This window comes from Scyliorhinus canicula, chromosome 3, assembly GCF_902713615.1.
Source record: "Scyliorhinus canicula chromosome 3, sScyCan1.1, whole genome shotgun sequence".
In the NCBI taxonomy this organism is placed as follows: Eukaryota; Metazoa; Chordata; class Chondrichthyes; order Carcharhiniformes; family Scyliorhinidae; genus Scyliorhinus; species Scyliorhinus canicula.
This window is the reverse complement of record NC_052148.1, coordinates 14,374,949-14,389,440: the sequence shown is the minus strand read 5'-3', so window position 1 is coordinate 14,389,440 and position 14,492 is coordinate 14,374,949. Positions and strand designations below refer to the sequence as shown.

The 14,492-nt window shown below is 50.4% G+C and overlaps 1 protein-coding gene across 3 annotated transcripts in view; it reads left to right on the top strand.

Moving 5' to 3' along the window:
• Positions 1–2,925: 2,925 nt before the first annotated feature.
• The window catches only part of nagk (N-acetylglucosamine kinase), a 42,038-nt gene continuing 30,471 nt past the window's right edge, over positions 2,926–14,492 (top strand). Inside the window, exons 1-3 of one of the 3 annotated variants that reach the window (XM_038793149.1) lie at positions 2,926–3,136; positions 3,992–4,076; positions 10,913–11,011. In XM_038793149.1, the coding sequence (XP_038649077.1) occupies positions 3,108–3,136; positions 3,992–4,076; positions 10,913–11,011 (213 nt within the window). In that variant the 5' untranslated portion in view covers positions 2,926–3,107. The remainder of the gene's footprint in view (positions 3,137–3,991; positions 4,077–10,912; positions 11,012–14,492) is intronic. The other 2 variants (XM_038793147.1, XM_038793148.1) reach the window with 2 other exon arrangements.

Below are 14,492 nucleotides of genomic sequence, written 5' to 3'. Positions count from 1 at the left end.
TGCTATCTCTCTCTCCCCCCCTGCTATATCTCTCTCCCCCCGCTATATCTCTCTCTCCCCCCGCTATATCTCTCTCTCTCCCCCCCGCTATATCTCTCTCCCCCCTGCTATATCTCTCTCTCCCCCCCCCGCTATATCTCTCTCCCCCCCGCTATATCTCTCTCCCCCCCCGCTATATCTCTCTCCCCCCCTGCTATATCTCTCTCCCCCCCGCTATATCTCCCTCCCCCCCGCTATATCTCTCTCCCCCCGCTATATCTCTCTCCCCCCCCTGCTATATCTCTCTCCCCCCCCGCTATATCTCTCTCTCTCCCCCCGCTATATCTCTCTCCCCCCGCTATATCTCTCTCCCCCCCCTGCTATATCTCTCTCCCCCCCCGCTATATCTCTCTCCCCCCCTGCTATATCTCTCTCACCCCCCCGCTATATCTCTCTCCCCCCCCCCGCTATATCTCTCTCCCCCCCCCGCTATATCTCTCTTCCCCCCCGCTATATCTCTCTCCCCCCCCCCGCTATATCTCTCTCCCCCCCTGCTATATCTCTCCACCCCCCGCTATATCTCTCTCCCCCCCTGCTATATCTCCCTCCCCCCCCGCTATATCTCTCTCCCCCCCGCTATATCTCTCTCCCCCCCCTATATCTCTCTCCCCCCCTGCTATATCTCTCTTCCCCCCCGCTATATCTCTCTTCCCCCCCGCTATATCTCTCTCCCCCCCCCGCTATATCTCTCTCCCCCCCTGCTATATCTCTCCACCCCCCGCTATATCTCTCTCCCCCCCTGCTATATCTCCCTCCCCCCCGCTATATCTCTCTCCCCCGCTATATCTCTCTCCCCCCCCTATATCTCTCTCCCCCCCTGCTATATCTCTCTTCCCCCCTGCTATATCTCTCTCCCCCCGCTATATCTCTCTCTTCCCCCCGCTATATCTCTCTTCCCCCGCTATATCTCTCTCTTCCCCCCGCTATATCTCTCTTCCCCCCGCTATATCTCTCTTCCCCCGCTATATCTCTCTCTTCCCCCCGCTATATCTCTCTTCCCCCCGCTATATCTCTCTTCCCCCGCTATATCTCTCTCCCCCCCTGCTATATCTCTCTTCCCCCCCGCTATATCTCTCTTCCCCCGCTATATCTCTCTCTTCCCCCCGCTATATCTCTCTCCCCCCCCTATATCTCTCTTCCCCCCCCGCTATATCTCTCTCCCCCCCCTATATCTCTCTTCCCCCCCGCTATATCTCTCTCTCCCCCCCCCGCTGTATCTCTCTCCCCCCCCCTGCTATATCTCTCTCTCCTCCTCCCCCCTGCTATATCTCTCTCTCCTCCCCCCGCTATATCTCTCCCCCCCCGCTATATCTCTCCCCCCCCGCTATATCTCTCTCCTCCCCCCGCTATATCTCTCTCCTCCCCCCTGCTATATCTCTCTCTCCTCCTCCCCCCTGCTATATCTCTCTCTCCTCCCCCCCTGCTATATCTCTCTCTCCTCCGCTATATCTCTCTTCCCCCCCGCTATATCTCTCCCCCCCCGCTATATCTCTCCCCCCCCGCTATATCTCTCTCCTCCCCCCCCGCTATATCTCTCTCCTCCCCCCTGCTATATCTCTCTCTCCTCCTCCCCCCCGCTATATCTCTCTTCCCCCCCGCTATATCTCTCCCCCCCCCGCTATATCTCTCTCCCCCCCCGCTATATCTCTCTCCCCCCCCGCTATATCTCTCCTCCCCCCTGCTATATCTCTCTCTCCTCCTCCCCCCTGCTATATCTCTCTCTCCTCCCCCCCTGCTATATCTCTCTCTCCTCCCCCCCTGCTATATCTCTCTCTCCTCCTCCCCCCTGCTATATCTCTCTCTCCTCCCCCACCCGCTATATCTCTCTCCTCACCCCCTGCTATATCTCTCTCTCCCCCCCGCTATATCTCTCTCCTCACCCCTGCTATATCTCTCTCTCCCCCCCGCTATATCTCTCTCCCCCCCTGCTATATCTCTCTCTCCTCACCCCCTGCTATATCTCTCTCCTCCCCCCCGCTATATCTCTCTCCCCCGCTATATCTCTCTCTCCTCACCCCCCGCTATATCTCTCTCCCCCGCTATATCTCTCCCCCCCTGTTATATCTCTCTTCCCCCCGCTATATCTCTCTTCCCCCCGCTATATCTCTCTCCTCCCCCCCGCTATATCTCTCTCCCCCGCTATATCTCTCTCTCCTCACCCCCCGCTATATCTCTCTCCCCCGCTATATCTCTCCCCCCCTGTTATATCTCTCTCCCCCCCTGTTATATCTCTCCCCCCCCCGCTATATCTCTCTTCCCCCCGCTATATCTCTCTTCCCCCCCGCTATATCTCTCCCCCCCGCTATATCTCTCTCCTCCCCCCTGCTATATCTCTCTCTCCTCCTCCCCCCTGCTATATCTCTCTCTCCTCCCCCCCTGCTATATCTCTCTCTCCTCCCCCCCTGCTATATCTCTCTCTCCTCACCCCCGCTATATCCCTCTCTCCTCCTCCCCCTGCTATATCTCTCTACCCCCCCTCCCCTTGCTCTATATCTCTACCCCCCCTCCCCTTGCTCTATATCTCTACCCCCCCTCCCCTTGCTCTATATCTCTACCCCCCTCCCCTTGCTCTATATCTCTCTACCCCCCCCCTCCCCTTGCTCTATATCTCTCTACCCCCCCTCCCCTTGCTCTATATCTCTCTCTCCACCCCCTTCCCCTTGCTATATCTCTCTCTCTCTCTCCACCCCCTTCCCCTTGCTATATCTCTCTCCACCCCCTTCCCCTTGCTATATCTCTCTCTCTCTCTCCACCCCCTTCCCATATCTCTCTCTCCACCCCCCTCCCCTTGCTCTGTATATCTGTATATCTGTATATCTCTCTCTCTCTCTCCCCCCTCCTGCTATTTCTCGCCTCTTTCATCCCAGCCTCACCCTCTCCAGTCTGTGTCTCTTTTCTCCTCCCGGTTATGTGTCCCTCTCCCTGCCTGTACCTTGCACTATCTCTGTGTCAATATCACCCTCACTCCTGTTTCTCACCAGCTCCGCCCTCCCGGTCATGTGACCGAGGCTGTCAGGTGATAACTTTTGTTACTCCTGTCACATGATCGGACTCAGTGAAGCAGGAAAATGATGGAACTGTACGGCGGAGTGGAGGGGTGAGTGAGTGGGTGGGTGGATGGATGGATGGAGGGGGAGTGGGCGGGGTGGGAAGGGGGAGTGGGTGGAGGGGGAGTGGGTCGGTGGCGGGGGGCGGGGCAGGGAGGGGTGAGTGGGTGGCGGGGCAGGGAGGGGTGAGTGGGTGGCGGGGCAGGGAGGGGTGAGTGGGTGGCGGGGCAGGGAGGGGTGAGTGGGTGGCGGGGCAGGGAGGGGTGAGTGGGTGGCGGGGCAGGGAGGGGTGAGTGGGTGGCGGGGCAGGGAGGGGTGAGTGGGTGGCGGGGCAGGGAGGGGTGAGTGGGTGGCGGGGCAGGGAGGGGTGAGTGGGTGGCGGGGCAGGGAGGGGTGAGTGGGTGGCGGGGCAGGGAGGGGTGAGTGGGTGGCGGGGCAGGGAGGGGTGAGTGGGTGGCGGGGCAGGGAGGGGTGAGTGGGTGGCGGGGCAGGGAGGGGTGAGTGGGTGGCGGGGCAGGGAGGGGTGAGGTGGTGGTGGTGGAGGAGGAGGGAGGGAGGGATGAGTGGGTGGTGGTGGAGGAGGGAGCGGTGAGTGGGTGGTGGTGGAGGAGGGAGGGGTGAGTGGGTGGCACCGCGTCCCCTGCCCGGTGGGCGCTGTGTCCCCCTGCCCGGTGGGTGCCATGTCCCCCTGCCCGGGGGGCGCCGTGCGTCCCCCTGCCCGGGGGGGGGGGGGGGCCCGTGCGTCCCCCTGCCCAGTGGGCACTGCGCTTCCCCCTGCCCATTGGGTACCTTGCCCCCCCTAACACCCCATGAAACAATTATTTTTAAGAGTGCTGGCGGAAGATGGTACAGTGGGACTTTTGTTTGTGTATTCAAACATAAATCAATTTTCCTTTCCCTCTTAGAGGAGCAACTGGATCAAACGTGGTGCTTATTGCTGCTGATGGGAAGATTGTGTCCAAGGTAGATGGTCCAGCCACCAACCATTGGGTAAGGAATAGTTTTTTATATCCTATTGGGCAGTCAGGCAGTGCGACAATACTGGAGTTATTGACTAGTCAAACTCAATTGTAACAGACCCAGAGGCCGGGCTAAGGAAGCCAGAAACCCAAAGTATTTATTCCCCAAGCAGATTATATTTCCCACATATCATGTCTTGAATTGTTATCCAAAAATATTGCATGCTGAAATAAATTCATCCAGTTTTCATTTGAGGTAATCATAATCATCATTACAGCACAGATAGAGACCATTTGGCCCGTTGAATCTGTGCTGGCTATCTAGAGCAATTCAGCTCCATTCCACTCCTCTATCCCTTCATCCTCCAAGGCTAATTTCCCTCCATATCATCCAGTTTCCTTTTGAAATTGTTAATAACTTCAGTTTCCACCAAATCCACAAAATTTAGGTCATCAACAGTTACTTTAAAGGAAAAAGTTCTTCCTCACAAACCCACCACACAGACTTGTCCAGAACCTTAAATCTGTGTTCCATAGTCCTTGTACCATCCGTGTCTGGTGACACTTTATTAAATCTGTCATCAATTCTTCCCTCAAGTTCTGTTACTCTAAGGCGAGGAACCCCAATTTCTCCAACTAAAAACTGTAGCTAAAATCCACCAGCCCTGGAACCATTCTGGTGAATTTCTATCGCCACTCAAGGACCTTCCTGTCCTTCCTAAAGTCTTTTCTCCATTTATTTGTTCAGGGACTGTTGCATTGCCCATCCTTAATTGCCCTCGAGGACATGGTGGTGAGCTGCTTTCTTGGACCGCTGCAGTCCATGTGGTGTAGGTACACCCACAGTGCTGTTAGGGAGGGAGTTCCAGGATTTTGACCCAGCGACAGCGAAGGAACGGCGATATATTTCCAAGTCAGGGTCTTAAGTGACTTGGAGGGTAACGTCCAGGTGGTGATGTTCCTGGGTATCTGCTGCCCTTGGGGCTTCTAGATGGGAGTGATCATGGGTTTGGCAAGTGCTGTTAGAGGAGCCTTGGTGAGTTTCTGCAGTGCACTTTGAGGACGGCTCACACAGCTGCCAATGTGTGTCTGTGGAGAAGGAAATGACTGTTGAAGGTGGTGGGACAAACAAGGGGGCTGCTTTGTCCTGGAGAGTTTCAAACCCATTCTGCTAGCCTGACTTTGTCCTGTTGTAAATCATTGGTATCATCCTCACTCTCAGCCACACATTCATAAGACCATCAGACATAGGAGCAGAATTAGGGCATTCGGCCAATTGAGTCCGCTCCGCCATTCGGCCAATTGAGTCCGCTCCGCCATTCGGCCAATTGAGTCCGCTCCGCCATTCGGCCCATTGAGTCCGCTCCGCCATTCGCCCCATTGAGTCTGCTCCGCCATTCGGCCCATTGAGTCTGCTCCGCCATTCAGTCATGACTGTCATGTTTGTTATTGTATGCATATTTTTGTTTTTTTTAAATAAATTTAGAGGACCCAATTCATTTTTTCCAATTAAGGGGCAATTTAGTGTGGCCAATCCACCTACCCTGCACATCTTTGGGTTGTGGGGGCGAAACCCACGCAAACATGGGGAGAATGTGCATACTCCACACGGACAGTGACCCAGAGCCGGGATCGAACCTGGGACCTTGGCGCCGTGAGGCTGCAGGGCTAACCCACTGCGCCACCGTGCTGCCCCTTGTACGCATATTTTGACTTATTACCCTGTGTATATGAAAAAACAGTGGTTGTAGTACTAATCCTTGATGAACACCATTGTCTACCATCTTCCAGCCTGAAAGAAACCATTTTCCATTTAGCACAACTTTTCTGTGCTGAAGCCAATTATTTATCCATTTGGACTCTGACTCTCCCGTTATTAGTCTGCCTCACGTGTGTGCGTTGTCAGCTGCCCCCATAAAATCAATGAAGATAATATATACTACTTTCCCAGCATCAACCTTCTCTGCTTCATCAAAACATTCACTTAGCTTTGTCGAACACAGTCTGCCTTTTACAAATCCTTACTAGTTCTCTATGGGCAGCACAATGGTTAGCACTGTGGTTTCACAGCGCCAGGGTCCCAAGTTCGATTCCCGGCTTGGGTCACTGTCTGTGCGGAGTCTGCACGTTGTCCCCGTGTCTGCGTGGGATTCCTCCGGGTGCTCCGGTTTCCTCCCACAAAGTCCCGAAAGACGTGCTGTTAGGTAATCTGGACATTCTGAGTTCTCCCCCTGTGTACCCGGAATGTGGCGACTAGGGGTTTTTCACAGTGCAATTGTGACAATAAAAATTAACTCAACCCTCCCGAAGTGACTGTTTTCACTTTTTCACTCTAATTGTTGCTTCTGAAACCTTACCCACCAGAGATGTTAAAGTGAGCAGCCTGCAGTTACCAGGAATGCCCATACCACCTGGTTTGAATAAGGACGGCACATTGTTCACCCTACGATCCTCTGGCACCTCCCATAAGACGCAGAAGTAGGCCATTCAGCCCATCGAGTCTGCTCTTCCATTCAATGAGATCATGACTAGATCTGATAATCCTCAACTCCGCTTTCCCCGCCTTATCCCCATAACCCTCGATTCCCTCACTGATAAAAAAATCTGTCTATCTCAACCTCTGCAGCTCTTTGCGGTAAAGAATCCCAAAGATTCTCTCCCCTCTAAGATAGGAAATTTCTCCTCATCTAACTTAAATGGATGAGAATATGCCCTCTTGTCCAAGACCTTCCCCAGTTGCCTTCCCACGTATTTTTGTGTCATCCGCAAATTTGGCAATCACTTCCCTTGGCCGAAAGAATCTACAGAAGGATACAGACAGGCTAAATGAGTGGGAAAAATCTTGGCAACCTACCCAACCTCTCCTCAAAAGAAAATCCCTCCATACCCGGGATCAACCTAATAAATCTTCTCAGGACTGCCTCCAATCTGTCCTTGGATAAAGGGATCAAAACTGTTCACGGTATTCCAGGTGTGGTTTAACTTGTGGCCTTGAAGAGGTTTAGCAAGACTTTGCTATTTTTATACCCCATTCCCTTTAAAATAAAGGTCAACATTCCACTTGCTGCCCCTGTTAGCTGCTGAACTTGCACGCTACCTTTTTTGTGATTGATGCACTGAGGACCCCACGTCCCTCTGCGGCAGCTTTCTGCAGTCTCTCTCCATTTCAATAATAATCAACTCATTTCTTATTTTTAAAAAAAATTTAGAGTGCCCAATTCATTTTTCCAATTGAGGGGCAATTTAGCGTAGCCAGTCCATCTCCCCTGCACATCTTTGGGTTGTGGGGGCGAAACCCACGTAGACACGGGGAGAATGTGCAAACTCCACACGGACAGTGACCCGGAGCCGGGATTGAACACTGGGACCTTGGTGCCGTGAGACAGCAGTGCTAACCACTATGACACCGTGCTACCCAGCCCCCTTATTCCAGCAAAGTACATAACTTCACATTTTCCAACATTATATTCCATCTGCCAAGTTTTTGCCATGTTCAACACCATGGACCTGTTTAAGTCCTTCTATCGATTCTGTAGATCCTTAGTGACATCCTCACCATTTGTCTTCCCACCTATTCCCACCAGCTGCGTAGGCTAAACTTCTTGCTGCATTTGGACATTGGCTCGTTCAGTACCTGAGAAGTCACCAATGGTGCTGAACATCGTGCAACCGTCAGTGTGCATCCTCACTTCTGACCTTACTGATTGATTGATTGTCACATGTACTGAAGTACAGTGAAAAGTATTTTTCTGCAGCCAAGGGAACGTACATAGTAGACAACAAGAATAATCGACAGAGTACATTGACAGTGGTGCAACAACAAATAGTGATGGTTACAATGTGTAACAAGGGCCAAACAAGAGCAGCATAGGGCGACGTGAATAGTGTTCTTACAGGGAACAGATCAATCCGAGGGAGAGTCGTTGAGTCTAGTAGCTGTGGGGAAGAAGCTGTTCCTATGTCTGGATGTGCAGGTCTTCAGACTTCTGTATCTTCTGCCTGATGGAAGGGTCTGGAAGAAGGCAGAGCCTGGGTGGGAGGGGTCTCTGATAATGCTGTCTACCTTCCCGAGGGAACGGGAAGTGCATACAGGATCAATGGGAGGATGGCAAGTTTGTGTGATGCATGGGCTCAGTTCACCACACTTGTAGTTTCTTGCGATCTTGGGCCGAGCAGTTGCCATACCAGGCCGTGATGCACTAGGATAAGATGCTCTCTATGGCACAGGGAGGGGTCAAGTCCAAGGTTGCAGAGTTTGGTTATTAGTCTTGTTGGGAAAATGGTGTTGAAAGCAGAGCTGTAGTCAGTCTCATGTAGGTGTCCTTGTTGTCGAGGTGCTTGAGTATTGATTGTAGACACACGGAGATAGCGTCTGCTGCGTACGGTTGCCGCGGTAGGCAAACTGCAGTAGGTCGAGACTATCTGGGAGGCTGGCAGTGATCCATCTCATGCATAGCAGCTAAAAGCATTTCATGGTAACAGACATCAGGGCCACCGGTCGGTAGCCGTTGAGGCAGGCTACCTTCTTCTTCTTTGGTACTGGTATTATGGTGGTCTTCTTGAAGCAGAGAAGTGGAACGGAGAAGTGAGGTGTTGAAGATATCTGCGAATACACGCGCCAGCTGGTCAGCGCAGGCTCTGAGTGCTCGCCCAGGGACTCTGTCGGGACCTGTCGCTTTCCGTGGGTTCACTTTCAAGAAGGCAGCTCTTACCTCTGAGGCTGTAATAGTGGGTATGGGAGTGTCCAGGGCTGTTGGGGTGGGTGGCACTGATACATTGGCTGACTGCTCAAAGCGGGCATAGAACTTGCTCAGATCATCGGGGCGGGATGGTCCAGTCCCAGCGATCCTGCCTGGCCTGGCTTTGCAGCCTGTGGTCTCATGTGAATGAAATGAAAATGGCTTATTGTCACAAGTAGGCTTCAAATGAAGTTACTGTGAAAAGCCCCTAGTCACCACATTCCAGCGCCTACTGGAGAGAAAGAGAGAGACAAAGAGAAGGTGGAGGGAGAGAGAGCCACTGTTTTTATATCCATCCTCCATTTGTGAAGTTGGTGGGAGAGGGACGCGATTTGAAAGTTGTTTAAGGTGAAGTTTTATTCCTGGATGACCTTAGTGACCACAATTTGGTGTCTTTCACTATTGCAATGGAGAGGGATAGGGCCATACGGCAGGGCAAGGTTTATAATTGGGGGAGGGGTAATTATGATGCGATTAGGCAAGAATTAGGGAGCATAAGATGGGAACAGAAACTGTCAGGGAAAGGCACAAATGAAAAGTGGAGCTTATTCAAGGAACAAGTACTGCGTGTCCTTGATGAGTATGTCCCTGTCAGGCAGGGAGGAAATGGCCGTGTGAGGGAACCATGGTTCACAAAAGAGGTTGAATGTCTTGTCAAGAGGAACAAGATAGCTTGATCTTGGTTTCACACCTGGCACAAAGGAAGAGAGTTGTGGTGATTGGAGGTGCTTAGTCCAAGGACATCACTGCAGGAGTTCCTCAGGGTAGTGCCCTAGTCCCAACCATCTCCAGCTGTTTCATCAATGACTTTCTCTCAGTCATAAATCCATATTCAAGGCCATGGCAGCTAACCTGCACAACATCCAGGGCCGAAGGGCCTGTTCTGTGCTGTACTGTTCTATGATAATTCTATGATGTTCGGGGAGGCTGGTACGGGAATTGAACCGTGCTGCTGGCCTGCATTGGTCTGCTTTAAAAGCCAGCTCTTTAGCCCTGTGCTAAACCAGCCCCTGTGAGCCCTGCCATAGACGTTGTGGGTTTGTGTCATTGGCCTGGGACTCTTGTTTGATCCAGTATTGTCTTTTAGCATCCTTAATGGCTTTCCGTACGTCACACCTGGATTTCTTTTTTTTAAATTTAGAGTACCCAATTATTTTTTCCAATTAAGGGGCAATTTAGAGTGGCCAATCCACCTATCCTGCACATCTTTGGGGGGTGACACCCACGCAGACAAGTGGAGAATGTGCAAACTCCACACGGACAGTGACCCAGGGCCGGGATTCGAACCCGTGTCCTCAGCGCTGTAGGCAGCAATGCTAACCACTGTGCCACCGTGCTGCCTTATCCCTGATTTCTTATATAGATTAGGGTCATGGGTCGTCAGACTTGAACGCCTCCGTCCGGGACTTTAGCAAGTTGAGCCAGAGTTTCCGATTGGGGAACACCCATATTGTTGTCTTTGGTACACAATCCTCAACTGATGAAGTCTGTGACGGTGGTTGCTTACTCGTCCAGGTTAACTACCATGGCCTTGAATATGGACTTATGACTGAGAGAAAGTCATTGATGAAACAGCTGGAGATGGTTGGGACTAGGGCACTACCCTGAGGAACTCCTGCAGTGATGTCCTTGAACTAAGGTGATTGACCTCCAATCACCACAACTCTCTTCCTTTGTGCCAGGTGTGACTCCAACCATGAGGGCCCATTGGCTGTCTGGGGTGAGCAGAGAGGGTGACTGGCTGGCTGGGACCAACAGGAGAGGCTGATTGGCTGGCTGGAACCAACGGTAGGGCCAATTGGCTGTCTGGGACGGGCACGATGGGTGATTGAAAGGCTGATTGGCTGGCTGGAACCAACGAGAAGGCCCATGGGCTGTGTGGGATGAGCAGAGAGGGTGATTGGCTGGCTGGGACCAACAGGAGAGGCTGATTGGCTGGCTGGAACCAACGAGAGGGCCAATTGGCTGTCTGTGACGGGCAGGAGATTGGTTGGTGGGGTGGGACAGATGAGTGGAGGTTGGCTGGCATAAATGGTGGTTGAATGGGGTGGGGTGGGCCGGCTAGGAGATGGTGCCATGTGCTGATTTTGCTGAAGTTTGACCTCCTTGTGTGTTTCGCCCTCCACAGCTGGTGGGAGTGGACAGATGTTTAGAAAACATCAATAATATGGTCCAGGAAGCCAAGCGAGAAGCCGGGGCTGATCCTAACGTACCACTCAAGTCCTTGGTAGGTGAACCGTAATTCTTTATGGAGCTCAAGACCATCCTACATTCATAGAGTCTGAAGTAAAAAAACTCACCACTATTCTTAGAACTCCCCCTATACCAAAAAGGGTCAATGAGACATTCTAAATGGTGAACAGGGATTCTCACTCCCTGACTTCTATGCAGACTTAGGTGGGTGCTATTCGGGTCAAACTATATTTTCAAGTTACCCCCGGTATAACCCATATCTTCATAGAAGATTTCATCTACTTACCACTTAGTAGCCTGGGCCTCGCGTTGCTATGTAATTATTATTATTTTTTAAAGTTTAGAGTATACAATTATTTATTTTTTTCCAATTAAGGGGCAATTTAGCGTGGCCAATCCACCTAACCTGCACATCTTTGGATTGTGGGGGCAAAACTCACGCAGACACGGGGAGAACGTGCAAACTCCACACAGTGACCCAGGGCCGGGATCCAAACCCGGGTCCTCAGCGCCGTAGGCAGCAATGCTAATCACTGTGCCATCGTGCTGCCCGTTGCTAAGTAATTAAAGTAGACTTTGTAATAACCACTGTCTCAGGTTAAAACTTTGTTATTTTTTTTTCTTTAAAAGATAAAATCACTGTTTTTACAAAAAAAGTAAAAAGATCTTGCTTCTGGATTCTGGTTGAAAAGACCTTCAGAGGGCAGCACGGTGGCCTAGTGGTTAGCATAACCGCCTCACGGCGCTGAGGTCCCAGGTTCGATCCCGGCTCTGGGTCACTGTCCGTGTGGAGTTTGCACATTCTCCCCGTGTCTGCGTGGGTTTCGCCCCCACAACCCAAAAATGTGCAGAGTAGGTGGATTGGCCATGCTAAATTGCCCCTTAATAGAAAAAATAATTGGGTAATCTAAATTTAAAAAAAAAAAGAAAAGACCTTCAGGTCTACCTTGACAATCTCTCTTCTTTATCTTTTGGTTTTCTCCTGATGAATTCGCTGTTCCACTCAGTTTCTGTGCTCTATCCTTCCCATGACTGAGGGCAGCTATGAGAGCTGACTCTGGTGGCTGTCCCTGATTTAGGGTTTATATTGCCCTTCTAGCAGTTATTAAGTTGCATGACATTATCGTAAAGTAACTTTGTTTTGCTCTTGATTGTTCAATGTATTCATGTTGAGCATGATTTGAGTTCATCGAACTCCGATTACATTTTTTTCCTTTGTAATGTTCAAAAGTGCTTTGATCCTAGAGGGGTTCTGGTTCCTGTCACTTCTAAAGTTGCTTTATTACCAAATAGTGCCCTTAGCTTGTCAGAACTCTGGCCCCGATTTGGGGTTAACCTGTGCTCTCATGAACACGTCATCTCCGGCTTCCCATATTCAACTGGTGTCAGCAGGATTTCACACCTAAATGTTTGTCACCCAATTCAACTGAAGATCCTGGCAATTCTTTTTTAGCTGCTTACTAAAATAATTAACTTCAAAGAAGGTGCGAAATATTGTTTCTTTTCATGTAACTAAAAGTTCAATCTGCTTTGACATGAAATTCAGGCATCAGTTTTACAGCTTGAGCAGTCACAAGGTGTTTTCTTAACGCCTGTTTGATAAATCTATCTGCATTTCAAAACCACCTTTTGCAGATGCTGTTAACCCTTCGTGGGATTTTCCCCAACATTTTCTCATGTACCCTCAGGTCAGGTTTTACCAGACTTCCATGTTTCAAATCACACATGTTCCCATTTTTACTTCACAAGCCATTGATGTTTACAGCATGGAAACAGGCCCTTCGGCCCAGCCTGTCCATGCCGCCCAGTTTCTATCACTAAGCCCGTCCCACGTGCCCGGATTTGGCCCATATCCCTCTATACTCTCCCTGCCCATGTAACTGTCTATCTGTTTTTTAAAGGAAATAATTGTACCCGCCTCTACCACTGCCTCTGGCAGCTCATTCCAGATGCTCACCCCCCTCTGTGAAGAAATTTCCTCTCTTGTCTCTTTTGTATCCCTCCCCTCTCACCTTAAACCTATGACCTCTAGTTCTAGATTCCTCTACCTTTGGGAAAAGATGTTGACCATCTACCTTATCTATGCCCCTCATTATTTTATAAACCTCTATAAGATCACCCCTAAGCCTCCTACGCTCCAGGAAAAAAATTCCCATCCTCTCCTTGTAGCTCAGACCATTAAGTCCTGGTAGCATCCTCCTAAATCTCTTCTGCACTCTTTCTAGTTTAACAATATCCATCCTACAATAGAGTAACCAGAACTGAACACAGTATTCCATGTGTGGTCTTGTACAATTTCAACAAGATGTCCCAACTCCTGTATTCAATATTCTGACCAATAAAACCTAGCATGCTGAATGCCTTCTTCACCACCCTGTCCACCTGCGGCTCCACCATCAAGGAGCTATGAACCTGTACCCCTAGATCTCTTTGTTCTGTAACTCTCCCCAACGCCCTACCAATAACTGAGTAGGTCCTGCCCTGATTTGATCTCCCAAAATGCATCACCTCACATTTATCCAAATTAAACTCCATCTGCCATTCATCAGCCCACTGGCTCAATTGGTCAAGATTCTGTTGCAATCTTATATAATCTTCTTCACTATCCACTCTGCCACCAATCTTGGTGTCACCTGCAAACTTACTAACCATGCCTCCTACATTCTCATCCAAATCATTGATACATATAACAAATAACAGTGGACCCAGCATCAATCCCTGAGGCACACCGCTGGTCACAGGCCTCCAGTTTGAAAAACAACCCTCCACAGTCACCCTTTGGCTTCGGTTGCCAAGCCAATTTTGTATCCAATTCGCTACCTCACACTGGACTCTGTGAGATTTAACCTTTTGCAACAACCTACCATGTGGTACCTTGTCAAAGGCATTGCTAAAGTCCATGTAGATAACGTCGACTGCACTGCCCTCATCCACCTTCTTGGTTGTCCCTTAACAAAATTCAATCAAATTGGTGAGACATGACTTTCCCCTTACAAAGCCATGCTGACTTTCCCTAATTAGCCCTTGCCTGTCTAAATGCCTGTAGATCCTGCCCCTCAGAATACCTTCTAACAATTTACCTTCTACAGAAGTAAGGCGAAGCAGTCTGTAGTTCCCAGGCTTAACCCTACAGCCCTTCTGAAACAAAGGCACAACATTTGCTACCCTCCAATCTTCCTCTCCTGTCTCTGTCGATGATTTAAATATCTCAGCTAGGGGGCCAGCAATTCCCCCCCCCCCCCCCACCCCCCCCCCCACAATGTCCTGGGATACATTTCATCAGGTCCCAGGGATTTATCTATCTTGTTGCGCTTTAATACCTCCAGCACCTCCTTCTCTGTAATCTGTACACTCCTCAAGACATCACTTCTTATTTCCTCAATTTCCCGAACATTTGTGCCTTTTTTAACATTAAATACGGACGAGAAATATTCATTTAGGACCTTTTCCATCCCTTGTAGATCTGCACATAGATGACCTTGTTTATCGTTAAGAGGCCCTACCCTCTCCCTCGT